Source organism: Dromaius novaehollandiae, chromosome 3, assembly GCF_036370855.1.
Source record: "Dromaius novaehollandiae isolate bDroNov1 chromosome 3, bDroNov1.hap1, whole genome shotgun sequence".
NCBI lineage: Eukaryota > Metazoa > Chordata > Aves > Casuariiformes > Dromaiidae > Dromaius > Dromaius novaehollandiae.
In genome coordinates this window covers 26,885,084-26,912,433 of record NC_088100.1, presented here as the reverse complement: position 1 = coordinate 26,912,433, position 27,350 = coordinate 26,885,084, and the positions used below count along the sequence as shown (strand labels likewise).

The 27,350-nt window shown below is 38.8% G+C and overlaps 1 protein-coding gene across 1 annotated transcript in view; it reads right to left on the bottom strand.

Annotated features, from left to right (window-relative positions):
* The window catches only part of LRRC1 (leucine rich repeat containing 1), a 105,121-nt gene that overhangs the window by 27,200 nt on the left and 50,571 nt on the right, over positions 1-27,350 (bottom strand). The window contains exons 5-13 of the mRNA XM_064508578.1: positions 27,275-27,331; positions 25,628-25,691; positions 24,785-24,859; positions 22,930-23,074; positions 19,871-19,989; positions 18,779-18,862; positions 9,191-9,306; positions 8,060-8,232; positions 6,379-6,515 (exon numbers count right to left, since the gene is read on the bottom strand). Coding sequence (XP_064364648.1) covers positions 6,379-6,515; positions 8,060-8,232; positions 9,191-9,306; positions 18,779-18,862; positions 19,871-19,989; positions 22,930-23,074; positions 24,785-24,859; positions 25,628-25,691; positions 27,275-27,331 — 970 coding nt within the window. The remainder of the gene's footprint in view (positions 1-6,378; positions 6,516-8,059; positions 8,233-9,190; positions 9,307-18,778; positions 18,863-19,870; positions 19,990-22,929; positions 23,075-24,784; positions 24,860-25,627; positions 25,692-27,274; positions 27,332-27,350) is intronic.

Below are 27,350 nucleotides of genomic sequence, written 5' to 3'. Positions count from 1 at the left end.
ATTAAGACAGTCATCTTTTGTCATCTCATTTAGCATAATCTCAAATATCAATACAAGTCCTGCTGGTAACGGCTTTGCAAATGGTGACCGTCACTTTCCAAGGGAAGTGTCTAGGCTTTTCCTCCAAAAATTCATAGTGAGCACCTTTCAGTCTAATGACTTCTGCAGCTCTCATTTGAGAGATCAGAGGGACTACTGAATTTTTAGGTTGCTGTGGTTTTGATAAGCTGGAATGACATGCAAATCACCCTTTTATGGTAAAGGGGCCATGGACCAAGCATTTAGGATTTGGGGGAGAAAGAGGGTATCCACCTTGTCACTATTTGAACACAGGATATCCAAATATCTTTTTAGCCATGAGAACAAATGACACTTTAGCTGCTATTATTCTATACTTCCAGCAGCTGTTGCAATACCTCAAGTTTTTATTAGCCTGGAAAAACACTGACTGCCAGTTTCTCCAAACATCCTTCATCAAATAGTTTATATCGCTGAACTACTGGTAGCAGAGCAGAATCTCAAACTGCCTTACACAAAGAGTATAAATAAGACATTATCAAGACAAAGTGCTACACAGTCTTAGCTTAGATTAGAAATACACCTCCCCTTCCAACTCTCCCCTAGATCCTCCCCAGAGAAACATAAGGAAAACCCAGACTTTCAACACATATCCACACAACGAAGACAGGCTTCTAAATGCAGTGAAAAGTGAGGAACACTGACTGTCCCTTACAGACAGCAGCAGGATGGTCTGGCGACGCACTTTGCCTCCCCTGACCTCCAATCATACAAAGGCCGGTTTCCTTTCTGAGCTCAATCCGTTTTCTTCTATGAATCAATAGAGGCAAACAGATGCCTTCACTAAGCAATTCCGACCACCTATCTTAGGCTGTGATTTCTGCAGGGAGATGAGCCTAGCCACCCAACTTTTAGATGGCTAGGGTGAAAGGAGATGAAAGCTGCCCTACATGAAGGCAACAGGCCTGGATAACCCATTCAGTGCACTTGCACAGCTTCCATGCCAGAACCAAAGCACATATTCCTCCCACTGTTAAATCAAAAGTTGATTTCTGAGCAATTATTTCATGTCAACATTGATGCAGCTAGTACTGCCCACCTTCTGGCTAGTTTTCACTCTGCTGCACAGTTCCCACAAGCTTGCCTGTGCGTACAGAATGCAACTGCCTAGTGATAAAGCACCTACTATAAAGCTACAACACAGTTTATGGATTATTCTGAGTTCAGCAGGGTGGAGTATGTGTGCAAGGGCAGTTAATTATTCTCTTTTGATGGCAAGGCCCAAATCCAAGCTTTACACATTCCCTTCAACCTGCTGAATCTCTCTTGTTTAGATCTTGAGTGCATGCACACACACACACAAACCCACCTTAAATGGAAAACATTATAGTTGCCATCACAGAGTACACAGTCTTTCTGTCTTTGTCTTCAATCTGTCTTTTCTAAAGAACTCATTTTCATCCCATTCAAACAGATTTGCTGATGTTTATTTGGACTCTGGTTATAGGGTCCAAGTATCTTCCAGTTCTAACTTTTATTTTATCAGTACTTTAAAAGGAAAATTCTATGCAAGGTTAGAGTCAACTGTACCGAAACCTCATCTTATTTCTGGTTTTATTTTAATAGCAGCTTACCAAGAACAACTGGCAGAACTCTGCCTTGGGAAGAGTAAAATTCATTACCCCAAACTAAGCTAACACCTATCAAACTGCAGCTGCCCCTGCAAATAGATTAAGCCTTGAAGTTTAAATCAGGAACCTTTGGGACGAGAACAAACCATAAAAGTCTAATATATTTTGCTGGTTTAGATTTGAATATTTGGTGGTACTTTGCAATACCTACTTGTTCAATGCCAAAAAGAAAGCAATACTTATTGTAAAGAAAATGAAATTGCAAAAAATAACCTTGAATATTTGATAATTTTAACAGAGAAGTTATTATTGCTCCCCTGACCTCCTCCTTCCCCGTCTTCTCCCAGAATCCCATATAAAACCAACACGGGAGGAAACACTAAGCAGAAAGAGGGACATGGTTCGTCATACAGACAGAAGTGCTGTGGTCTTTCACTTTATTGAAATTTGGGTTCATTGCCACAGCTCACACTAAGTATGTCAAATCTTTGCTCTGAAGTGAGACTGCTCAAGTCCCTACACAGAATGAGCTAGTGGTCTTTGTTAGTTCATAGCACGCACAGAATCCGGAGACACCAAAAACCCATTAATTTTTCAAGGCTCATCAACAGATCTGTGTCAGGAGCCTACTACGGATAGAGACTGATCTGACATCACTTACCCCACCTCCCTCCTCCCAGTTCAGACACAGTGGAATAGGCAATATGGGAAACTTTTCAATGCAACTCTGCATTGTATTTTCCTGTGCCTAAAAACAATTTTCATCAACCTTTCTCACAACTGTTATTTACCAAATTCAAGTCAGATGATGCTTACCTTTATAAACAAACCAGAATCTAAAGATTTAATAAGACCTTGAAATCAGCATTGGACCACTGGAAGTACAACACAGCAACAATGATAAGGGATTTCAGCATTATTCCATATATACTTTAATTGCTACTTTAATGATACAATAAATCTAGTGAGGGTTTTAAAGATTTTTTTATTATGGTTTTATATATTTATATAAAACCACCAAAGCACTTTAAAGAATCATGCTTTCTTGTGTAATACATAAAACTAGTTCCATACTGTGCTTCTGAAAGTCTATTGTGCTGTTTTTCAAGTTATTTTACAGATGGCACATTTAAAAAAAAAATGGAAGCATGGATTTCTATTGACTGCAATGCAACACTGCATTCAAAACAAGATGTTTCATTACAACTAAGTTAAAGTGTGAGTGCATTATGTAATAAACAATAGCAGTTTGGTCATTTTTAATCTTGATTTTGTATACAACAAAACTAACATTTGTGCTTCACAAACTAAAATCCCATGATATAAACATAAGCTCCGTTTTGTAAAAGTCCCAAATTACTGTCTGAAATTTAGAACATAGCTAAAACAGGACACCAAGTTTAAATCTACTCACTTTTCTCAAGATTTGCTATTTTTCTTAAGACTAATATGACATACAAGACACATTAAGGCACAATGGGTGGTAGAAACAAATGAATACAGATGTCCATGAAATCTGTTCTCTTCCACAAATACTAAAATTTGTACCGCTTAAGATAAATTTTCTCTTAAAAATGAAATACACCATTTTGTTATGAAACTCATACAAAATTTTAAAATTTACACCATCTGAGCTGCCAAAAAAATAAAAAAGTGTATCAGTTTTCCACAAAACTATATTTCTCACCAGCACGTCCAGCCACTGGGAAAAGGATATCCCAGCACTCTGGAAAAGAAAAGCATTATTTCCCCTGTACTTAAGACAAAAATATTGTATTTTGTATACAGTAGTGTATTATACTTTTAAAAAGCCTAGCACTATTAAAATTACAATATTGATTTGGAATTACTGGTTCACTGCCTGGATGAAATAAGGCACTTTCTTCCAGTGGGCAGCACTTTTCACATATATAGAGACGATGAATCAGATTCTGGTTAAAAACAAAAGGGGGCTCAGTGAGGTCCCAGAAGACGACAGGAACATTTCAACAGCAGGGGAAGACACAGGAGGTAAAACCTGGAGATGAAATTCTATACAGAAGTGGTCACTCTGTCAATGGCATTATTGACCTCGTTTTTGTTTGAATCCAGTCCTTTAGCAGCATTCATATCATTCCGTAAATTCTCCACTGTCTTTTTCATGTTCTTTAATTCTCCAGGGTGTGGAGTGGCTCGCCTTAGAAGTGTTCTCTAAAAATAAACAGTGCAATAAGTGGTTTTGCCTTCGTCTCTTTGAAAAACAACACACTTTCAAGGCTTTAGCATTTACATACAGAATATTAGCTGTCAGTTTCATTTCTCCCCTTTTTCTTTTTAAACTATGTTTTATTTTGGATGTTATTTCATAGCTGCTTGTTGATTAAGACAGTGAAAGGAGTTTTAAGAACTGCCTAGGAACAAAATTTTTCCTCTCTTGACTACCAATCTGAAAACCACTCAAACGATGTACAATTACAAGTTACAAAACAAAGATGCTTTCATAAATATAGTTGAGATTTTTTTTTCAAAACCATGCAAGTGATTTAAGTTCACATTTCAAAACAAAAAAAATCCAGTTGGTTTTGAAAGAATCCCACAAGATCTCTCTACAAAGTCAATTACACGTTTGTATGGAAATCTAATCTATATGCCTTCCAGGTCCACCAAACAGTTTGGTTCTCTTGTCAATTGAAAACAAAGATTTTGAAGGGAAGAAGAGGGAGCATTTTTATTGCATGTTAGACACAAGGATGTAACATCATTTTGTTGACACCTTTTCAAGGAAAGCAAAAGTTATAAAAACTTCAGTTAGCATCCAGATTAGAGACCATCAGTACACTAAGAATAATTGCACAGATATGTATCAGCATAATACATATATATATGCAATCAGTTTTCAGTGTTATACATGCAAACTATTCAGATTATAGTGGAACTGATGACCCATAAACAGGTATATTGGTCAAGACTGCTTTGAAAATTCCCCTCTCCCTCCAATAGGAACATAGGCTTCTGTTTTTCCCCCCAAAAAAGTTCTTGCCTCAAGTCAGGATGTAATACCATTACTTAAAGCAGCCATTGTTACTGCCTGAGCCCTGGTAGTTGTATGGACATTCCCAGTCTGGCACAGTTCTTAAGCATTATCATCATCTTGGGAGATAAGGGGACTCACAATATACCCTAGTCAAATGCCAAGTGCAGCTGATGAGCAACAACTTGTTACACCCCTGGATCTTGAATGGATCAAGTGGCCATACCCAAAGGAGATGAGAGTGGAGTGGCAGGGGGAAGGGGAGGAGAAAAAAAATCCAATAAATTCCCATCCAAATGTTCTGATTTTCAGTTAAGAAGCCCCATTACCTTAAAAGGTCTATTTCTGTATCACTGTAGATGAAATCAACAGGGCAAAAAAAGTTAGGAATATAATTGGCTATATAGACTCTTTTTTTTAAATTAAATTAAGTTTTATTCTGGAAAACCGTGAACATGAAACCTTCCTATAAAAAGACAGAGGTTTGTTCTTTGAATTCTAGATTCTGTTTTTTAAACAGACAGATCTCATACTGTCCTTAGTTCCCTACATGTCACAAACGGTAAGTGAACAGACCATATTCTATCTATGCACCAAAGACTATTTACTGAGTTTACACTAGCATCATCCTGTTGAAGTTAGCTGACAGTAATCAAGACAGGCACACAGAGCCCATACCTAGACTCTGAAACCTCTTATGAGGCTACTTGCAAATCATGCTTGTCCAAAACTTTTAGTTTCTAGCACTTTGGATTAAGCAAGCATCTTACTTGAAACCTGAAATGTTCATTTCCCTATCTGTTAAGAATTTTTAAAGCCACTTTTTAAAGTAAGATCATGCTTCTAGTGTGCTACACTTCAGACAGTGGTCTGAAGTATCTCAAGCTCAGATCTAAGTTTCCATGCAACAGGAGATGTAAAACTAGGGTTTGGCACTGGTAAAACTGAATTAGAGCTATATTTTCAGCACAGCTCTGATACTCTAAAAACTTACTAGTGGTCCTCATTGTGTATCAGAGAAACCTACTGAAAATCTGATTCAAGCAGTCTTAAACTTTACAAGGAGGTTTAGTTGTTGATCAAAGTTGGAGAAAGTTGAATATCAAAATGCAACAGTCTTTAAGATGCAGAGTCTAACTTAATGGAGGTCTTATAAGTACACTGACAGATGTTCCCACATCCTTTCTTTAAGTAGGAAACTAATGAGCCACATTCTTGCTGTTCACAGACACTATGGTTGTTTCAATAAATGGTGAAGCAAAAAAAGAAAAAAAAAAAAAAGACAGACAGACAGACAGACTGGAAATGGAAGTGAGAGACACAAACAATATAACAGCATAGCAAACTTAATGGAGACACATGCCAGAGTGCTGGAATCCTATATTAGGCCCTATACAGTTTCAGGCAGTAAAGCTTCACAGATGCAGAGGAAGATCCTATCTTGTTTCTGGAAAGCTGGAAGGTAAACATCTTAAGGAGACCCAGGAAAACAATGCAAAACAAACACTGTCTGGCATCAGAACTGAAAGATATGTTCGGAGAAGCAAAAAGAAATAAAAGACATTTTAAGTCAATATGAAAAGTTTCTGCTATAAACATGCATACAAAAAGTGTGCAGTCACAGCTGAAATGTTTATAGCAAGACAGCTCAGGCATTTTTCTACACTTTTGCGTGAAAGTCACAGTGCCTGTGGGCGTCCGACGGCTTGGAAAACATACCATTTCATTATCCTCTTCATCTTTTTCATCTTCTAAGAAACGAATTGCACTGACTCTATTCACCGCCCGCTCATTCCATGTCTCATCTGACATTTCATTTACCAAGCTCTCCAATGCACCACATCGTGGCAGGTTATCTGTTAGAACAGCAAACATAACTGAAGATTGACAGCAAGTCTAAAATATAATCAAATCAATAACCAACCGATCACTCATCTGGGCTTACAATGGGCTAGTTCTGTATTTCGGATAGAAAACAGGACTCGTGTTAATTTTTTGTTATCAAGTATACACAATCAGCAGCAGTTTCTGTATAAATGAGAAGTTTCTGTATTTGGACAGTTTCAGTTTTGTGGCAGTTTTAATGATGATATAATGATGATATAATATAATTTAATGTATTTGCCATGATATATGCTTTTCTTTCAAATCAGGGCTGCCATCTGATGTTAGCCAATTCCTTAGATGGTACCCCACAGCCCACTATCATTACTTTTACTAGCCTCATCTTTACTATTGCTAGACACGTGTCCAACAATCCTACTTCAAGGCCTTCCACCCTTGAAGCCATGAGATTCATCATGTGTAGAGAGAAACCAATTTCTAAATAGAGAAAGTCAGTCAGCCTCAGCTACCACTCTTGAACTAGTTTTGTTTTTCTCCGCTAAGTCTCATGGGTTAATTCATTTACTTAATTCTTAATGTAATCTGCATTCTTTTAACATCCAGAAACTGACACGGAACTGAACCAGTTCTACTGTCTTTAACAGTTTCTGTTAGTTGGTTTGCTCCAACTCTCTAGTATTGAAGAATAGGATTAATCTCACCTAAGTTTAGATACCTACAATAGAGATATTTATAGCTGAGCCAGTCCCCTCTGCAGTCAGTGGAGAGCAATCCATATGGTTTCTTTTAAAAGTCTATTCTGGGATGGGATGAATTACTTTCCAATGATTACAGCAAGAGTTTAAATGCTTAGCTCAGATAAATCCCCTTGAACATTCACACACTGCTATAAAAGCTTTTGGAGATTAAAAAAACATCCAGAAGTTACTGAAGCAGCAGCCCAGCAACTGATAAAAAAAAAAAGTTTAAGGTTCCACCTGAGGCAAGTTTAGGCACAAAGGATAAAAACCAATCTGCAGTGCAACTCTGCTCTTCCCCACCAGTTCAGCACATCTAAGACTATGATAAAGTTACTGTACAGCATCTATGTCTGAAAGAAGCACAATGTGCTAGGAAGTTAAATGCCTACTGCTTATTATCAGCTATTCAATCATTTTTCCAGTAAAGAGATCGTAGTTGGAAAACCACCAGTTTTCACCACATATATGTATTTAAAATGTATAGTCATTGTACACAAATATGGACACCACTACTCAGGCCAGTGGAAAACCTCAGATAACAATACAATTATGTGTTCCTCTTCCAGGTCTTCATGTATTTCATATATTGTAGTTGGCTTTGTATGTTCAGTAGCACTCACAGTCATATTTTAAACTCTTCTGAAAACCAGCATGATTAAAAAAATATATATATATTCTTAGGTGAAAATTCAACCAGAGCTGTGCTTATTAGGGCTAATACATGGATTTCAAAAGAAAGTTTTACAAACTTTTAGGTAACAGACAACACACTAAAGGAAGAAGTATTTCTACATAAAACAAAACTAATTACCTACCTTGGCAACCAGGCTCAGAAGGCATTTGAGGAAGTAATACACACGTTAAAATTTTTTCCCCTGTTTCAGGGTCTGTGTCAGTCTGAAACGTCAGCAAAGGCTGGGACTGGTTATCAGACAACCACAAAGCCTTCAGCTTTAAGGTAGTCAGTGAGAGGGGAAGATACATCAGCCTAGTTCAAAAAAGAAAAGTAAAAGATGCAGGGAAATTTCTAGGAGACTTATGAGTCAACTTCATGACCGTCTATTAAGCATATATTGCTGAGCTGGAATAAACTGGGAAGTGAGGTCAACAAACAAGGCATTACAGTATCCATCAACTCAAACTATCCCAGTCTTCTAAGAAGAACCTGCAGCTTAACTTTATATCATAACTGTGTGTAGCAGTGAGTATCAGACAAAATAATGCTGATGAAACATTGTTTTTTCTACTGCAGTTAACTGCACTGGAAGATTAACTGCTGTTTCTGCTCTATGGCCTTGTACATACAATTGCCAGAACAGAAGTGTGTAAGTGCCTATGAAAGAATTCTACTACATAAATGAGATGCCATTTGCTTTTCCTCCAGTTGTTTATGTTACCTTCCTATTAAGCAACTGCACTATTTTGCTCTTTATGCTTCTGTCTAAGCTTTTCTGCATTTTGATTTCTGAACCATATCAGTTAAGATTCATGAAAAAGACACAAGGTCAGGGTTACATTATTCATTATTTGCATTATATCTCGCCAAGATAAGGTACTGAATATTTAAACTTTTATCTGACAGTCAACTTCTGCTGTGAAGTCATTTGTCATTAAGGCAGATAGCTTCAACTGAAGTTCCACTGAATTGCCTTGATTCTCAGTTTTAATTTAGAAATGCAAGAATATACAAACCCAGAATACACAAATGCAAATTTTTATCTCTTCCTCATTGGCAAAGCAATTCAGAAAACCTACTTGTGACAACACACAATTTATGCTACTTTGGGCCACAGAGGAAGATTGCTTTGGCAGTTTCAATAGTCATGCTAACACAAAAGTCTGAATTAGCTTTTTGCTACTTCATTCCTAGACCTAATGTCTTTGTCTTTAGAGAGAAAAGTAAAGTAAAATCAGCAGAAAAATGTGACAATACAAAAATCTCTTACCTGTTTCCAGCAACATCCAGGACATGAAGTTCAGTGGCTTGTGAAATTTCAGAGGGAATTCGAGATAATCTGTTGTCACGTACAGAAAAGACGTTAAGACTGCAGCACCCCCCAATCTATATTTGAAAGGAGAAAAAAAAGGTCTATTTTTGTTGCAGTACTATAATATAAGCAAAGGCATGCAGTGCAGGTCACATAATATGTCATAGCACATTCAAGTTACAATGGCTGCAAGACACTTTGCCCCTCTGGGGCACAGTCTGCAAGCTAGTGCTAACTTAAAGGAAACCTGACATAAAGCGAGTATGTTGTAGTACTTTCTTGAATAGCTTTAGTTATGAATAATCTATAGCTTTATAATGAAGTCAAGTTCTACCTACCTTTTACAGCCTTCAAAGACAGTAAGAGATCAGTAACCTCATACAGATGTCACTTTGCAGACCACTCTCAGAAAAAAGTACTAGCTTTAACTTTTGGTGTTTTCTAGTTCTGTATTTACATATTAATCCTTTCTTTCCTCATAGCAACCATACAGAAACAAGTGCAACAGGGCCTCAGGCAATATAAAATGCTAAATAAACCAATCAACTCCTGACATTTATTGAGTCAGCAAAGAGTAATGAAGAGTTCACAAAAAGTAAGACTTTATGAGCAACATCTTTGGTGTCGTGTTTTATTAGAAGCATCTGATTTCATAATGATTCCCATCTGAACTCACCAATTTAATCTAATATTCTCTGTTTCAATCATTTTATCCAAATACAAGCATCTGCTTTCCCAAGCTAGTTTCTGGGTATGAAAGATGAGATTTTTCAGATTTCTTATTAAAATATCTCTATTTTGCATCAAAGGTACGTATTTTCAAAAAAATAAAACCCCTACATTTAATTTTAAAAGTATTTAGCCTTTTTGCTCCAGATGGCAATTACTACTCCTATAAACACTGAGATTATTAATTTTAGCAATTTGAAAGCTGCTTCAAGTAATTCTATTCCTAGTCACAAAAGAAACTTACCTGTGCTTGCTCATCTTATGTAGCTTCAAAAAGCCCTACTTCTTGCTTTCCAATTCCAAAACTTACCATGAGAGAGAGAGGAGAGGGAAGGAAGAGAAAAAAAAAAAAAGACACCACCACACACTTCCTTCCCTTACTCCAAGTATTAGAGGCAAAATATCTTTTGAAGTTTTCAAGTTAAGCACACTTAGAACTGAACTATAGACAGCAAACCTACTGAAAATTCTTAGTTCAAAAGACATGACTTCTAAACTTACACATATGTAAATATGCAAATAAAATATTAAATATTTCTATACCTCCAGATAAATGCATATAATTCTAAGTGATGCTTCTTTAAGCAGCTCTCTTCAGAGGGAGCTATAAATGTGTCTCTGTTTTTTTTACCAGCTATATTGATCACTGAAAGGAAAACTCCCTTTTAAGAAGGAATGCTCCTTTACCACGACATAGCCAACAACCTCTCACTTAACCTTGGTCAGAAGTCCCCAAATCCAATGTGAAATTACTTATGTGTTCTAGTTAACTGTCAGTTCTGTCTCTGCCATAAGCAGAAGCCAATCCAAAACCAAAGTTTTAGACGACTTAAAAAAACACAAAAGTTTTTTTCCACTAGTCAAAGTGAAAACGTCATCTATTGAACCTACACTGTTTTCCAAGGAGAAAGGGGTTTTAGAAGGGATGCAACCGTGACTTTGAAAATAAACCAAGCAAATGGAGCATTTATACCCACTCACCTTCCTCTGTATTATACATACATTTAACAGAAGAAAGTAGCCATCAGCTGCTCAAGGCTTCTGATTCACAAGCTATTTACAGTGCAAAGTTATACCTTAACATCATGTTGACAAAGCAAAACGTGGGATAGTTTCCCATAAATCACTGCACTGCAAGCTGCAGCTATTTCACAAAAGGATGAACTTTTCAGGCCCTGCGCGTACACCAGGAGTAACGACCTTGTTAGTCATTTTAGCTCATGAATCAAAGGCCCTAGAAACCAGCATTCAAACCACAAGCAAACATTTTTAGGACAATATTTCCGCTAAACACTTCAAAGCATATCTAGATTCTTAAAGAATGTGCCTTGACACGTTCATAGAGTATGGAGTGCCATACACACACACACAAAAAAAAAAAATATATATATATACACACTGTGTAACTGGTGTATCTAACATGAGGAGCCGTGAAAAGCAAGAGATATAGTTAGTGAATGTTGGATGAACTGACAGGTGATGCCCTAACCGTACACAAAGTGTTTGCTTTTCTATGAATGAAGTTCAAATTATTCAGTCTTGGAGCGTGGAGATCCAAACAATTTAGCCAGACACACAAGGTAAGCCATGCAGCCCTGATGAGACTGAAACTTCTACACTTTTGACAATGAAAAAATGCAGCAGTGGAACCAGCCAGCTTCAGTCACCATGCATTTAAAGCAGATTAATGAAAGGTAACAGTGGAACCGTGGACTGAATAATACTTACAGGGTTACCAATTTACCTGACCCATAATTTTCCAAGCGGCTAACAATTAAGAAAATACAAGAGATGTTCAATTTATTTTTCTTTATCCATACTGGCCGAAGGCATGCCAACAAATGGAGACAGAACATACATTCTTCCACTGCTACAGAGAACTCCTAAGTTGCTGCTATCAACTATTTTAACTTTGCACTATCAGTCAGTAGATAACTGTTAGAAGTTGTGGTTGAATTCAGAGGTAGAGAAGACTTTTTGAAGAAGGGAGTGGGGGGAGATACGAGACAAGACAGTTAAATCTTTTTATAAGACTGTTTTTATAAAATGCAGGCAGCATCTACCAAGCAGTTAGCATCGGGTGAGATACCACATAAAAAAGGAAAAGCTGGCAGTTAAAAAATAAAGTCTTTGTCATTTCAAGAAAGATTGCACCCATCCAGCACTAAAGACAGACATTGGGTCCAACATCTGAGAAAACCTAAGCACAAAGGGGTACCACTGAGGCAAAGTGCACACACTAAATGGCATGCTGAAAGAAAAATGTCATTGCAACCAACTATGAAGTAATACAATACCAGAACTCTGCTGGTTTGGCTGAGAGTCATTAACTGACAAAGTGCCAGGCGCTCTGCTCATGCTTTCCCTGGGTTTGATCACATGCTTACAACAGACTTGCCAAACCATCACATATGCACCAAGTACACATTTTAGACCACAAGCCCATTTAACAGTTAAGCACACAGTCCATTTCGAGCACGGATTTCAATTAATGGGACAAGCATGTGCTTAGTTCTAGGCACACACATAATTGTTCCAAAGACTTGAGGCTTAAAGAAGTCCTCACATTCTTCTTTAACAAACCAGACATCAGGAAAATGTCTCAACTCACAAATGAATTGTGTATGGCTAAGTCATACACAACACTTCTGAGACTTATTTTATTCTAGCAACTTTAAGTTAAAAATGATTCACTTGTCTGATCTCACCATCCCCCAAAAGCAACCAGCCCAAATTAAACAAAAGCCATTAGTCAGAACGAATCCAAGGAGGAAAACAATTACTATGAACTATTAATTTTGAGATCACCAGTTTTACAACATCTGAACAAAATAGCTTATTTTTAGGTGGACTTGCATCAGAGTACAAGTACAAGATTCCTCTAGGTTTCACGCAAAAGTCTACCCTTATGGAGTCTTTTTGCTCTTCGGTCTCAGTCTGAGACTCATCTTTCTAACAACTTCCTCATTCTGGAGAAACGGTAAGACTTGGGTATGCATGGAGAACATGTCAACCTGGCTGCTAAAACTACCGTCTGTGTGCTCATCATGACCAGTGTCCATTACTTCAGCTTTCCACTTTTTGGACATTCACACAGCACTGCCAGTCCACCTTAAACAGTCTTCCAGAACTGTCAGTCTTATCACATCACCTCTCTGCTGATATTTCTGATGACTCCTCTTCTCTACTGAAGACAGACTGTAGTTTTGAGGCCTGCATCAATTCCATGTTTTTGATCACCCGACCTTTGCTGAGTTTCTCCTCTGTAATGATAGCCTTGTGGTTGCCATTTGTTTTTTTTCCTGCTGTTGATACCTCCATACCTGAACTCCTGCAGCTTTCTGTAGATTAACTCAAGGACAGTATACAGATTCATCCCTCTCTTCCCATTCAGATCCCTCCTGAAGACTCACTTTTACTCCCTCTCTTGAGACCAACTATCAGTTACAGTAAACATCATCAGCATCACTGACTGGATTTCTCTGATACACTGTGACATCTGCTCATGTTTTTAGTGCCAAAAAAACAAGACAAAAATTAAGGGTGGGAAATTTAAAAGACCTTAAAGTTACCTTAGTTGAATAACACTTTTTGATCTGATAATCTGTTAACTGCACAAAAGCTATTAAGCAGTTCTACTAGCCTTTAATTGTTAGCATCTTTCACACATGTATGTTATGCAAAAAATATAAAATTGTGACAAATATTACCAATAATTACTCTTAAGTATGTGACTAGTTCAATTGAAGAACTAGTGACATCTCTTATTTAAGCTTCAGTACAGCTGTCAGTACCAAGAGCTCTTAATAGGCTTATACTACTCAGATAAATAGATAGGGAATTTAAACACAGTTCCTATTTTGCTGTGAAACCTTTTTCAGGGTGTCATAACCAAAATCCTGTTTGGATTCAGAGCAAATAAACTCAGAATTTTCCTTGGCCCCAGCTAATATGCATTTAAACCTTTAAATGCAAAGACAGAATATATTTAGAGGTGGAAGAAACTGCCCAATTAACTAAACTTTAAATGGGCTAGTTTCTATAAATTCACTTCAACATCCTTGCACCACTGCTGAATAGCATGGAAGGAGCACAGCAACACAGCTTCTCTTCCATCTGACTCAAGACAAGTTTTCCTGCATTTTTCCTTACTGTCTTTCCCCTGCCCCCCACCTCCTTCAAGACACACAAACACACACTTTTAGACACACGAGGGAAGGGAAGGGACACAGGAAGTTAAAGCCAGAAATAACAAAGTGGTCTAAACTTATTTAAGAAAAAAAAAAGTAAAAAAAGCAGTTATTGCCCAAACAAACCTACAGTTTCACCTACTGTAGTAATATTCTCAGGCACAATATACATCAGAGCCAGGAAGGACACATTACCAGATCTCTGCAAGTTGTACAGACTCATTAACGAAAGCACATGAACTGGAAAACAGTCTAAGGAGGTTATTTATATAAGTGCCAAAATCAACACACGAGTTTCACCAGAGCTCCAGTGCCAGGGTGGGATTTCAATACTAAAAAGTCACCAGGCAAGTCTTTCAAGTTTAAAGGGAAAAACATTTGTAACTCTGAACAGGTTTAAACATACTCAGTTCTTGCTGAAATCTGTTTCACCATTCACTTCGTTTAGAGAGGGATCAAGCTCTAAGGTGAGATACTGCAGAAGAAACCTGCCAGTGACTCAAGTCTTTGTCAGACATTCAGCTGTTTCAGATTTACCTTATACACCGAAACCAGATACAGAAGGACATCTGAACCACGAAACTTTGAAGAGGTATTGCATTCAAGTTCCTCAATAAGCCCAAGATATTTTACAGGAGAAGGCAGAGACTGGTTTTGCAGGTCTGCATAGAAACCATCTGGTACTGTAACGTAATGGTTTGACAGGCTGACCCAAAATCCAATCCTAGTAAACTGCTAACCAAAAAAAAAAAAAAAAAAGAAGAAAGAAAGAAGAGGAAAGCTAGAATTCGTAAGTTATCTCACCAGGCTAGTTTCTGCCATCACATCTGTAACAATCCTCTGTGCTGCAAGAAGCAGCCTGGAGAGAGGGACAGATACACAAGCAGGTAGATATGACATATGGCACTAGTATCCTCTTTAGGATAGGGTTCCACTTTTCCTATACACCATGTTGCTAGACTCTACATCCCTTTCCCCTCCAACAGAAATCCTGAGAAGGAAGTAAAGGCCCATCCCACACCCATTTCTTATGGGTGAAGGTCACAACTGCACGGCTGTTCCTGTAGCTCTGTTGGACAGGAAAAGGAAGAGAGAAAGCAAGAATATTGGCAGTGCATACTCTACTGCCACCTCTTTCACTCTGCTTCTGTGTACAATGGCTAATACTGATTGCCCTGTGAAAGTCTGAGACTCCAATCTTCCCCATACCATCTCAAGAGACATCCTGAGCAACACACAGCAGGCAGTGGTGTTGAAAATGACTGTTGCCAGAAGCTTGTGACTGACTTTAAATATTAATGAGTCAGCTTGAGATGAAAATAAATGCTAAAGATGGAATGCTTTCTCACCATCAAGCAGAACCTCCCAACAAACAGAAAAAGGGCGATGTTTCAGTTTTTCTTCAGTTTTTCTTCTAGCAATTTTGTTGTTGCTGTTGTTGTTTTTCCAAAGCCAAAAAATGAGGCGAAGGAAAGTGGAAACTGAACATTTCACCAAGACACCAAATTCTTCCTCCCTGCCGTCCAAAGGGAAACTGATCATTGGCATCCCTGCCATTACCAGCACTTCTGAAGCTGCTCCTGTGGATAGTTTATATAGCAGCAAACAGTACTTGTTATACCTGTGCACTCTGTTTACACACAGTATTTTCCTTTTAGGACTATAAAGCGCGACTCTTCACTGAATTCCTCTGAATCTTAACTAGAATATTTGTACTACAAAATTGCTTATGTTTGGTTTAAACCAAAAAGCTAGTGGTTAAGAAAAATGCTACACAAAGAAAATGCAGCACCAGAAGTAGACAAAACATGAGCAGAGAACTGTACATTTCTCTCTGTACTCAAAACTAGTATTTCAGCATTTTTAGAAGGCAATCTAAAGACTTTGAGGGAAAAATATATTATTGCACTGTCATAAGGATAAGCATAAGGAATTGAAATTTAAAGTTATTAAGTCTGGATAGATAGTAGGTCCTGCAATACACACGCATAAACTATATTGTTAAGACAAGCCATTACATAAGCTGTTTATGGATTCAGGAGTAACTTTCTACTTGTTACCATTGCCAGCTCTGAACTCGGATCCACTGATCTAGAGGGTAGGTACTACCTTCAGTTAGAGGAGGACTGATTTCTTTAAATTTCAAGGGATTCTAAAACAAATTCCACAGAGCAAAAAAATGTATTTTAACCAAACATTTGGGAAATCTTATGTTAAATGTAATTTCAAAGTGTTTGCTGTAATACGAAAGATACACAAGTGCGGAGACCATTATAGAAAAAAAAAATCTATTTCAAAGAAGTGGATACCAAGGAGCTCTTCATATTCCCCTGTTTCTCTGCCACACTCCCTGTGGACCACACCAATCCCATCTTTGTTTCATGGACTTTCTACATCCCTCCAGCTCGCCTCATTTCAGATATCATATTCCATTTCCTCATCATCCCCATTCCTCAAACACATACTCATCCCTTACTTTATCCCACCCCTTGTGCAAGAGTGTCCCTCCCCTCTGTATCACATGCCAGAAGTCCTACGTGCACTAACATTCTCTACACACATTTTTGTTTTTCACTTCATCCTTCAACACCCCTGACTCCCTCCCTGACTGGGCAGTGCTTTCCCCCTCTGCCACCCACTCTGGGTCCCAGGTCCCTGACTTCTTCAGCATCAATACCTTTTTTGTTCTGCACCAAGCCCTTGATTCTGTTATTCCCCCAAACACACACACACACACACTTCATATTAATGCCACTCTACTTCCTTCCGAATCCAAGCCTCCTCCTCTCACTCTTGCCTCTGCTCCTTGCAAGCCATGCTGCTCCCCCTCACGCACCTTCTCCCTTGCAATAGGCTTCATACACCGTCTCCAAGTCCCCAGAGGCACAGCCAGTTTACGTCTTACAAGTTGTCCCATATAGGCTAATAAGCTACTCTTTGTTTACGCAAATTGATGATACGCTGTTTTCCCTGTGATGTTTGACAGTGAGGGCATTTTGGTTTTCCCCAACTTGCCCCACATACACAAAAATTATTTGGGAGATTTCCCCCTTTCCAGTACCATGAACATAAGCTATGAATGGTAAATCTGGAAATACAGTGCATCAGTAAAACCTCACATTGCTGTAACATACTCAGAACAGTTCTGCTTAAAGGTGGACAAGTCACAAAATCATGCAGGCTCAAGTACAAGTATTTTAGAACACCCGTGAAATGTGTTCTTCATAAAGATATGGAAAGTTTTCTGCTAAAGGTGCACAAGATCAAAACTGTCATAACATCCAACTCCAAAACCTGGTTTTCCCAGGATCCTGTGTCTTGCTAGCATTTATGCAGTCAGTCAGGGTCTGCTGTCAGCAGTTTTCAGTTCAGAACTAGCAGCACCTCTGTGGAGAACAAACTGTCCTACCAGGGAGCTTCAGTGACCACATCTTCTTGCCTCTCCCACCACCCACCCCAAACATACACTTAGAAGCCAAACTGGAAAGGAATATGTAACTGACCTGCTGAAGCTGAGACCTGCACCGTTAGAACTGTTTGGCCATTACATGTAATAGCCGAGAGTGCCACAGCAGCATCCTTTTCCCTCTCCCAATCCCTGCTCTCCAGACCTTCCCTCCCTGCCACGAAGGTTCTCTTCTCATGTCCTGGTTCCCAGCCACTTTGCTTCTTCCTCAAGCTGTCATAGCTCCACAAGCAGGAAGGCCTAAGGTGAAGTGTGTGCTAACTAGCCAGCTTTGATACATCTTCTCAGTTCCCATCCACTGGTTGCCACCTGATAACCCCTTTTGCTCCTGAAGTTTTGGAAATGACAATGTGGTATACAAATGCTACTACTTAAGAGTCACATGATAGCTACAGGTAGAAAAATTAAGAAGAATTACCTGGATAAAAATTACAGAGAAACAGCAGTGCAAACGAAAGCAACTCTGTCGGATGCCTCTGTGACAGTATATTGCTTCCTCTTTTCAACACCAACCCAATCTCTTTCCAGAATTTATTGCTGCATTACACTAAGGTCATCATTATATTTATTTTTACCTCATAAATTCTAGCCTCATTTCACTCCATATACTGTTATGATAGACAACAAGTCCCAGTGATCAAAGCTTTAAGACTTGAGATAGGAGTGATTTTGGTCACTTTAGGTCATGTTTAAAGGTAAAAGTAGTCTGATATCTCCAAAACCAAAAAGACTGTCAAACCAGTGTTAAAATCATTTTTCAGAATCCGAAACCTGCACTTCAGCCCTGCTCACAAGAGTGAGGCTACAAAAACTCCTTGCTGTATTTCTGTGTTACCTACAAAAGCGGCATATCTGTGTTTAAATGCATTCACTCAAACAGAACTTCTAATCTTCGAACAGTGCTGGACCTGACATCCACACTAGGAATCACTAGTTATAAGCTAACTAGATTTGGGCCTTCTTGTTCAAAGTCATTTTGCACTTTAAAGCTACCAAACCACTACAACAGCTGTTCAGATCTAATGGACAAGTCCCTGGTTGTGATCTCTTTCAGAGGAATACTAGTGGATCAAAGCTCCCTCCTACTTCCTGTAGGCATCTGAAAACAGAGTTTTGTGTTTGTATAATCACATCTGTAACAGTTAATTGAGCAAGACTTACCTCTTTGGGTAAAGAAGTTAATTTGTTTCTATCAGCATTTAAATTGTTCAGCTTCTTTAGTTTGCCAATGCTCTTCGGCAATGTCTGTACCAACAAAAACAAAGCAACACAAATTGGTATTGCAAATTGAGAGTCAAAACAAAATTTATCTCACTTTGAAAAACAAATTAAGGGACTGATCCATTTTCAAAACTGGAGTTTAGCTATCTTTGGTTATCACCATGCCTTCCAAGGGAGTTCCAAGGTTTTGCAGAAAAAGTGTACACAGATTTCAAATTCTAATACAAATTCACTCATGAGCTGTCTCTGCATTAAGACGACAGATGCATAATAGCTGTTAAGAGAAGCATGTATGCAGAATGTCCACGGTATCTAACTTGAGACTCCCTAAATAGTTAATTGAGAGAGAAAAGCTTCTAACTTAGGTGCTATGAATTGATCTCTGGAGATGTGTCCTTCCAACAGGCTTTCAGACAGGCAACAGGTTTAACCAAGCGCCAACCTAACTAAAGTTATATGCTCAAAGTCAAATTTTTATGCATACTCTCCATTTCGAGTGTCAGCATCCTGTGTAAGCAGTTTTAAAATAATGGAAAGAAATGCCTAACAGAAGTAAGTTTCAAGTTTATTTTAACTGACCAGATGTCATATTAAATGCCTGTCCAAAGCAGATCAGCAGAGCAAGGGACAGTACAACAGCAGCTTTGGAGCACATGGGGCTTCTATTCAGTTCCAACATGCCTGATCAAGATAATACACAGCAGGAACTGGCAACAATGCAATGCCACACACACTCCACATTAGAAAAGCAATGGAATGAATGATATCTGCACTCCAGGCTCTCCAGTTTCCTTACTGATCATGAAAAATTCAAAAGTGAATATATAACTGCTTAAGCCTTCAGAAGGGAGAATTGTTACTACACCTAATTCAATCTTCAGCAGTCATTTAACAGTTAGAAATAAGGTGAATTTAAAGGAAACTCACTGCCTAACAGTAGGAACGGTGAGTAGCCTTACAAGCTAAGTGAATCAGCACTTAGCCACAGGTCTAATTACCACCAGCCATTTGAGCAGTGAGGACCATACTTACCAGCAGTTGGTTTTCTGTTAGAACTAATTCAGTAAGGCTTTCACAGTCTCCAACCGCATCTGTTAGCTGAATAAGTCTATTCTGATCAACCTTCAAGATGGACAGTCTCTTCAATTTTCCTGCATAGAAAGAACACCACACTTGTTTGGCCTCTACAATATCCTCAGATATCTGCTTTTAATTAAAGAAAATTTTTGTGCTACAGAAACTTTAGAAATTCTCTAGTACAAGGAAATCTTTTTTTTGTTTTTCAAGTAAAAAGAGAATTCAAGCACTGCTTTAGCTGACTCTTGCACTACACTTTGCAAGTTTACCAGGCTACTGAATTCATATTCAATATTAATTTCATATATAATATTTATGCATGTTAAATGGTACTAAAAATGCAATATGAATGGAGCCACATGCAAGAGTCAAGGGACTAAAGCTACACACCTGCCCAAAGGCCTATACACACAAAAAAACCTAACAATAACAAAAAAATTCCACTTTTCTTTATACAGTATTTATAAGTAAAAGACTGTTCAGAAGATCACCTATGGCAGCTCAAACATAGTAAGAAAAGCTCACAGTGAAGTGGCAGCCAAATCCAAACAGGGCCAAGGTGTCCTTGTCCTAATATACCGCCTAGTTAGTCAGGCATGAAGCCCAAATCCACTTTTTGGAGTAGACACCAAACTTCCTGAGGAGAAAAATCTTCACAGATGACCAAAATATTTTTCAGAGCAGAAAGTCCACCTTGCTCTGCTCCTTTGAGCCAGAAAGGTCTTTGCTGAACAATGCAAAATAAAGCTGATCCAAGCAAAATCCAAGACAGAACTGAGGAGACACCACTAGCCATTATGGACAAAATTTCCTCCCTGTCCACCAGCAGGCCACCCAGAATAGCTGCAATACGTGAGCAGATCAGATTTGCTGAGGATGCCAAGTCATGAGGAGATGCCTGATATACTGAAAGACAGCAAACTAAACAGAAACCAAATGGAATTCAGCAATCAGAAGCACAAATCTCTGCACCTGGGTGGAAAAACCCCACGCATCTGTACAGGCTGGGAAGTCACTGGCTGTGCAGCAGCCCTGCTGAAAAGGACTTGGGGGTTATGGTGGGTGCCAGGCTAGAGATGAACCAACAGTGTGCTGTCACCACAAATAAAGTAAACGGCCGACTGGGCTACTTGAGGAGAGTTGTGGCCAGCAGATCAAGGGAAGATGTTATATCCTGCCTACTCAGTATGGGTGAGGCCCCACCTGCAACACAGTGCACAGTCTGCCCTCCCCCCAGTCCAAAGAGCTGATGGGGACCCAGCACAAGGCTACCAAGATGGCCAGGGGCACCTGTGAGCTGAGGCTGAGGGAGCTGGGCTCGTTTATTCTGGCAAAAAGGTAGCTAAGAAGGTATCTAGGAGCAGCCTGCAACGTCTCGAAGGAAAGAGACAGATGACAGAGCCAAACTCTCTTCCGCAGTAGCAGGCAAAACAGCAATGGCCATGAATTGGGGCTCGGGAGGTCCCAACTAGACATTAGGAAAAGCCTCCTCACTAGGCAGCAGAGCAGCACTGAAACAGGCTGCTCAGAGGCGTAGCGGAACCACCATCCTCAGGGGCTTTTGAGACTCGACTAGACACAGCCAAGCTCCGTTGGCAACAGCCCTGCTCTGAGTAGGAGCTGGACTAGATGACCTCTACAGGTCCAACAATCCAACCACCAGCTGAGCTCCTCCCAGTAGCTTCCACACAGACCAGGGAGGTTAGCTCCAATTCCAGTGCCAGATTCTCAATTTCACATACAAACTAAGTCTCAATATTTCACAGAAAGAATAAGTACTGTAGCCCTACCCACTCTTCTAAACACAAGTAAACTGTTATATTCATACAAGTAGCAATTTTTTTCATTTAAAACAAAGGCACATCCAAAAGATATTCCAAAATACATGTGCAAACTAGGCTTGGCCTGGAATGCCCTGGCACTTTGCAGTCACCTTCCCCAACAAAGGACTGTCATTTAACAGGATTCTCGGGAACAAACAGCTCCTCTTGGTCACCTACTGGTGTTACAGACAAGCTCCCCTCTTGTAGCTATATCTTCTGAAAGGATACAGACCACACAGCTTACATTTTTCACCTACAGAACTGTAGTGGCCAGCTCATGTCAGCAGAAAGGACTGCTGAACTCTTTACCAAACATACGCTATTCAACTACAGGACAAGTATTCACCCCAAAATCCCTGATTTAATTTCTAGAAAAATATTTTCCTTTCCATAGGCTCACAAGGCATATGGGGTGGGAGGGAATGTCCATTCTATACCACATTTTTCCACTTTCTCTGTTAAGACACACTCATAGATCCTCCCTCCCCCACATCTTTATTTTTGAGAAAAATCCTGGCAAGTAGAAGGCATACCCTTGCAGCATGCACTGGAAAAAACAGCTGATGAGTTGCACAGAAGTAACACTCCCTTAACTCCTCTTCACAACTACTGCATGGGTAAAAATATTTGCCTTATAAAGGCACATTGATCACAGTTCATAAAACATTCTCTCAATTATTAAGCCTGCTTTAAGAGATCAGATACAGAAAGGTTGTAGCTTGGTACCTCAAGGGTGAAGAGTAATATACTGAAGATGGAACAGCTTTCTACTGGGTTCAGTACAGGATTAATCACATTGTTCAGCTCAAGATAATTACACTTCCCCACTAAAAAGGATGCCTTTTTTGTAGTGGTTCTGTCAATCAGTTTTATCAAGTGACCTACAGCATGTTACAAGTTAGAATTTTATAATGATAAAGAGTTACGATGGTGACTTGGACACAGCAGGGACACATTAACTCATATTTTGTTTGGGCAGATATCACATACAGGCCTAAAACAGGATTAAGAGGTAATCATTATGCAGACAATCAAAATGCAAAATTATCAGAGCTACATATTTCAAACGAAGAAAAAAAAGCCGAGACAAGCTCATCTCTTACACAGAAAGACTTCAAAAGACTTGAAAACAACTTCCAATTTACAATTGATTAAATGGCTCTGTGCGATAACATTCACCTTTGTACTTACCAATGCCATCAGGTAAGACCTGAAGTAAATTCTGAGAAACAAGCAAGTCTGTTAAAGAAGCCAGACCATTAATTTCTTCAGGAAGACATTCCAATTTATTTTCAGAAACATCCAGACAAAGCAGGTTTTTCAGGTTTCCTACTTCCTGCGATACAAGACAAAGTGTAAGTCATGCCCAAACATGTAACAAAGCAATTTGAAAAATGTCTTATCGCAGTGAAATTCAATAAAGAAAAAGAATTCTATGTGTGACCCCTAAATGCTGAAAAAAGTAATTCCATTTTACATAATATGTCAAGTGACTCAATTGCAATTTCTTATTCTAAATATTCAGACTTGGCTTCAGTAGTCAGACAAGGTACGCTAAGCACACCCAGGCAAGCACCAGCCAAAACTGCAGTTTTTCCTCAAGTGAAGACTGCAAAGCTGTTTCTTCAGAACTACAGATTATCAGCTCCACATAATCAAAGTCTGCCCCTCCCAGCCAACCCAAGGCAATTTAGGATTAGTCTCTCCTGGCTGATACAGCAACACGCCACGACATCTAGGGATTTCCTATCTTCCTATCTCCCAACTGCAACAAAAGTAGAGATAGGAATAAGGAGTGCTAGTCTAGCAAGCATATTAGAATTGCCAAGTTATATTGCCATCTCTACCATTACCAACTATTACCTGCTTTTCCACAATGGTAATCTGCCAATTAGCCTAAGAGTCCAACTGAGATACCTTGCTGCCTATTAGCCATAAGGGCACCCTCCTGTTCCCTGTGTACACATACACCCCTATACGCATTCCAGAATACCTCATGTTTTAGACATCCAAATCATCTTCAGGACAGAATGGCTGGGGATGGGGAGAAAATGGGTCTGTCCCTTATTTTTACATATACAAAGTTTTCATATAGTGACAACCTGAATTCAAAACCCACAAGATCAGTCCTTTTAGTTAGAAAATGCTTCCATCTCAGGAGAATCTTTCATTAAACACATACACACTCAAGAAAAGCCTTTAACCTACAAGTTGAACAAAATCCATAATTATGGCCAGCTTCAATAAAAACAGCCACTGAAGTCATACTTGACCTTTTATGAACGATTATCAGGGTTTAACTACATCTACTTAAAAAGTTATTAGCCCTAGCCAACAAAGTCAAAGCCCACTAAACTGTAACCAATTTCCAAGTTAGTGTTGACAGTGGGTTCAATATAGCAAATAGCAGCAGACTGCACAAGGAAGGGGAAAACAGGTTTTGACTTGGCTCTAAAGGAAAAATGGGGGGGAAAAAAAACCCTTCTACACTTTACCAATATTCTGAAGAAACAGAATTTACAGTGGAGTAAGCTTCAAATGCTAAGGCCTCCATCTAACAACAGTCATAAAATGAAAGGATTTGCCTGCATAGATCAAAATTTCTGTTTATGGAAAGAGTTCTATCATTGTACTTCTCTCAAACACTGTTTTTGAACAGGAGATGACAACGATTCATCCTCAAAACAGTAAAAGCTGCAGCTGAGACAGGTATGAAAGGCCAGGGCTAGCTCAGCCAATTAAAGGTTCCCTAATCACTGGACCAGGATTATAAACAGAGGATGTTTCACCCCATGAACTGAACAATTTGTCTACTACAAAACAATTCCTTTGTCAGAAATTTTAAAAGATACCTGACAACATATAGCAACATTCCTATCTCCTATGTAGATACTTATTAAGAGAAAACCGTTAAAAATTCAAAACCTAAATCAGGCAAAGTAGACTGAAAAAAGAATATTAGATTGTCTGTCTCCCTTTCAGTATGAAGGAAAGGGATTTCTTTTAAAAGCATCTTCAAAACAGTATTAGTAGAGTTCATCTTTACCTGAGGTATTTCGGCCAATTGGTTTCCATCCAACCAGAGGTCTTTAAGATTGAAAAGTGCACCAATTGTTTCTGGCTACAACATAAGTAGTAATAATGTCAGGTAACATCAGAGCTACAAGTGAAAACCAAACAGCCACCCCATAATTATAGCCTAAGAAAACCAATTCTTTATTCCCAGCACTATTCAGAAGTACCACAGTTAATGCAGCAGGGTGGCTATAAGTATTTGGGAACTCCATCACACAGATTAATTACTGTTGCTTAATAAGTTACCATACTTTAGCTGACATGCAGCAATAAATTGCATGCACACTCTCAGCTACTGCAAATAAAACACTGAACTGAATTAACTTAAGGGAGATGGCAGGTATCTTCTGGAAGATCCATCTGCCACAACCTGAGACACTGCAACCCTCGACATTCTGCCTCATGCTTTTCCCAAAGACTCCCACCACCTCCGGAAATAGCAGAGCACGTACCTGTACTCAGCCCTTCCAGCTTCCTACAAAAGCTTATGTATTAATTTAAACAGCTAGTGCAGACAAAGTTTGTGCTCTCCCACTTGCTTTTTTTTTTTTTTTTTTTTTAAATACTAGAAGACGATCTGTGGATCTCTGTTCTAGGGAACAGCTACAGACATTTCTGAGGTAAAACAATGTTGTACTGAACAAGACTAGGTAGATATGGGAAACACACCAGCTGCAACTCATGCCAACATTTATCTGTACGTATAAAAGACACTTCATACATTTTTCTTTCTTCAATTTTGGACATCCTATGACCTATTTAAAACATACATGAAACAAGACCAATACACATTTAAAGCAGTACTTTCTCTTACCAAGTGATAAAGTTCATTGTTTCCTAAATCAAGTTCTTCTAGCCGCTGTAGCTGGGCAAGTGATCTGTGAGATAAGTTAAAAGAAAACCACATCAGACTAAACCAACAGAAACCCCGGGTACTTGAATGATGAGCTCGTTTTACTGAAACTCGTATTTCAAATTACAACAGATTCTGGACAGACAGTTATTTTACTGGGCGTAAACTATTTACATTAATATGCTGCTGAAAAAAATTTGGTTTGTCAGTACAACTCTATGCCCTTGAAACATAAAACTTAGCATAGGCAATCAAATCACTACCCATGATTTTAACTACCAGTCTTTGGTGTGGAAAATAATTTAGTTAAGTTGGTTAGATTTATTTTTGGGGGTGATTTACAGTTATGCAACAAGAAAAAAAATCCATGTTGTGATCACATTTAATGGCATACAAAACAAATGTAAGCCAAGACTCAGTAAGTTCATCGTTTGCCTCCTCAACCTAAACTATCCATTTCTGAAGACTTTCAGGCTGAATTTGGGAATGAACATTAACAGATAACAGAGGGTAATCTTCATTCTTCAAAAACAGCCTGTTCTAGAGTTTTTGCTTACCTTCCCCAAAGCTGCAGTAGCACGAAAACCAGACACTTGTCAGCTTCATTACTGACACTTAGAATTTTCAAGTAGCAATAAAATTGTCAACATTTATGACAGCTTCATTCTGACACCGCATAGAGAAACCTAGTCAGCAATTCATATTTTCTGATCACTGATATTTAAAGTTCCTTGTGTCTCACAACTGTAAACAGCTGCCACTGAGGTCCTGAGTAGATCGGCAGGAAAAGGCACCCAAAAAAAATTGGGGAACAGATTCTAATTTTGGGGAACAGATTCTGATTAGACTAGATTAAATCTATTACACTTATCTATTAGATAGGTTACCCAAACAGGATAGAATTCACCAAAACTCTTGTAAGCAGCAGCCAGAGAGTGAAGGAAGGAAACTACTTCACTAGACAAAGAATAGGCTTCTTCCTAGCAGCCAAAAAGGATCCCGAATTGTAAGATACCTGACTGATCTTATGAAAGACCACTGACTCCTCTGCCACAATGCAGACAATACAGAGACAGCTAGATTCCCCCTTTCAATTCATTGGGGGTGGAGGTGGACTTCAGACATCAGTAGGCCTAGTTTTTAGCTTTAATATCCAGGTTTTTGAAACTTTTAGCTACCCAGTCCCTAACACAAATGCTCTTTAAATTTTACAGAGGTCTACACAGCAATTCAGAGTTGAAGTCTCTGAGATTCTATTGCCCCATTTTCGTAGTTATGAAATTGCATCGTGAGAACAATCCAAACTACCACTCCCCTTGATGATACATTAGTTGAGTGTGTGGAGGAAGGAATGTTTTGTGATGAAGTATTTTATACAGAATAGTTATATCAAGCAAAAGCAATCTGCACAGCCTGCAGACTCCTGCTCCTAATTATGAGTCACAGATGTAACTAGCTGTTGTTAAAACAAAGCTGTATCTCATAAATGTTCTTTGTCAATCCACAGTGAAGATTTTTTCTAGCTGTCATTCAGTTTCAGACATTAGCAAATTTTAAGAACAAGAATATGTTGTGTTAATACGATCAAATACATGAGATGTCACTTACTCAGGTAAATATGTCAGCAAATTTTCTCTAAGTTCCAGCGAAGCCAGGTTATAAAGACTAAAAGAAAAAGAATATT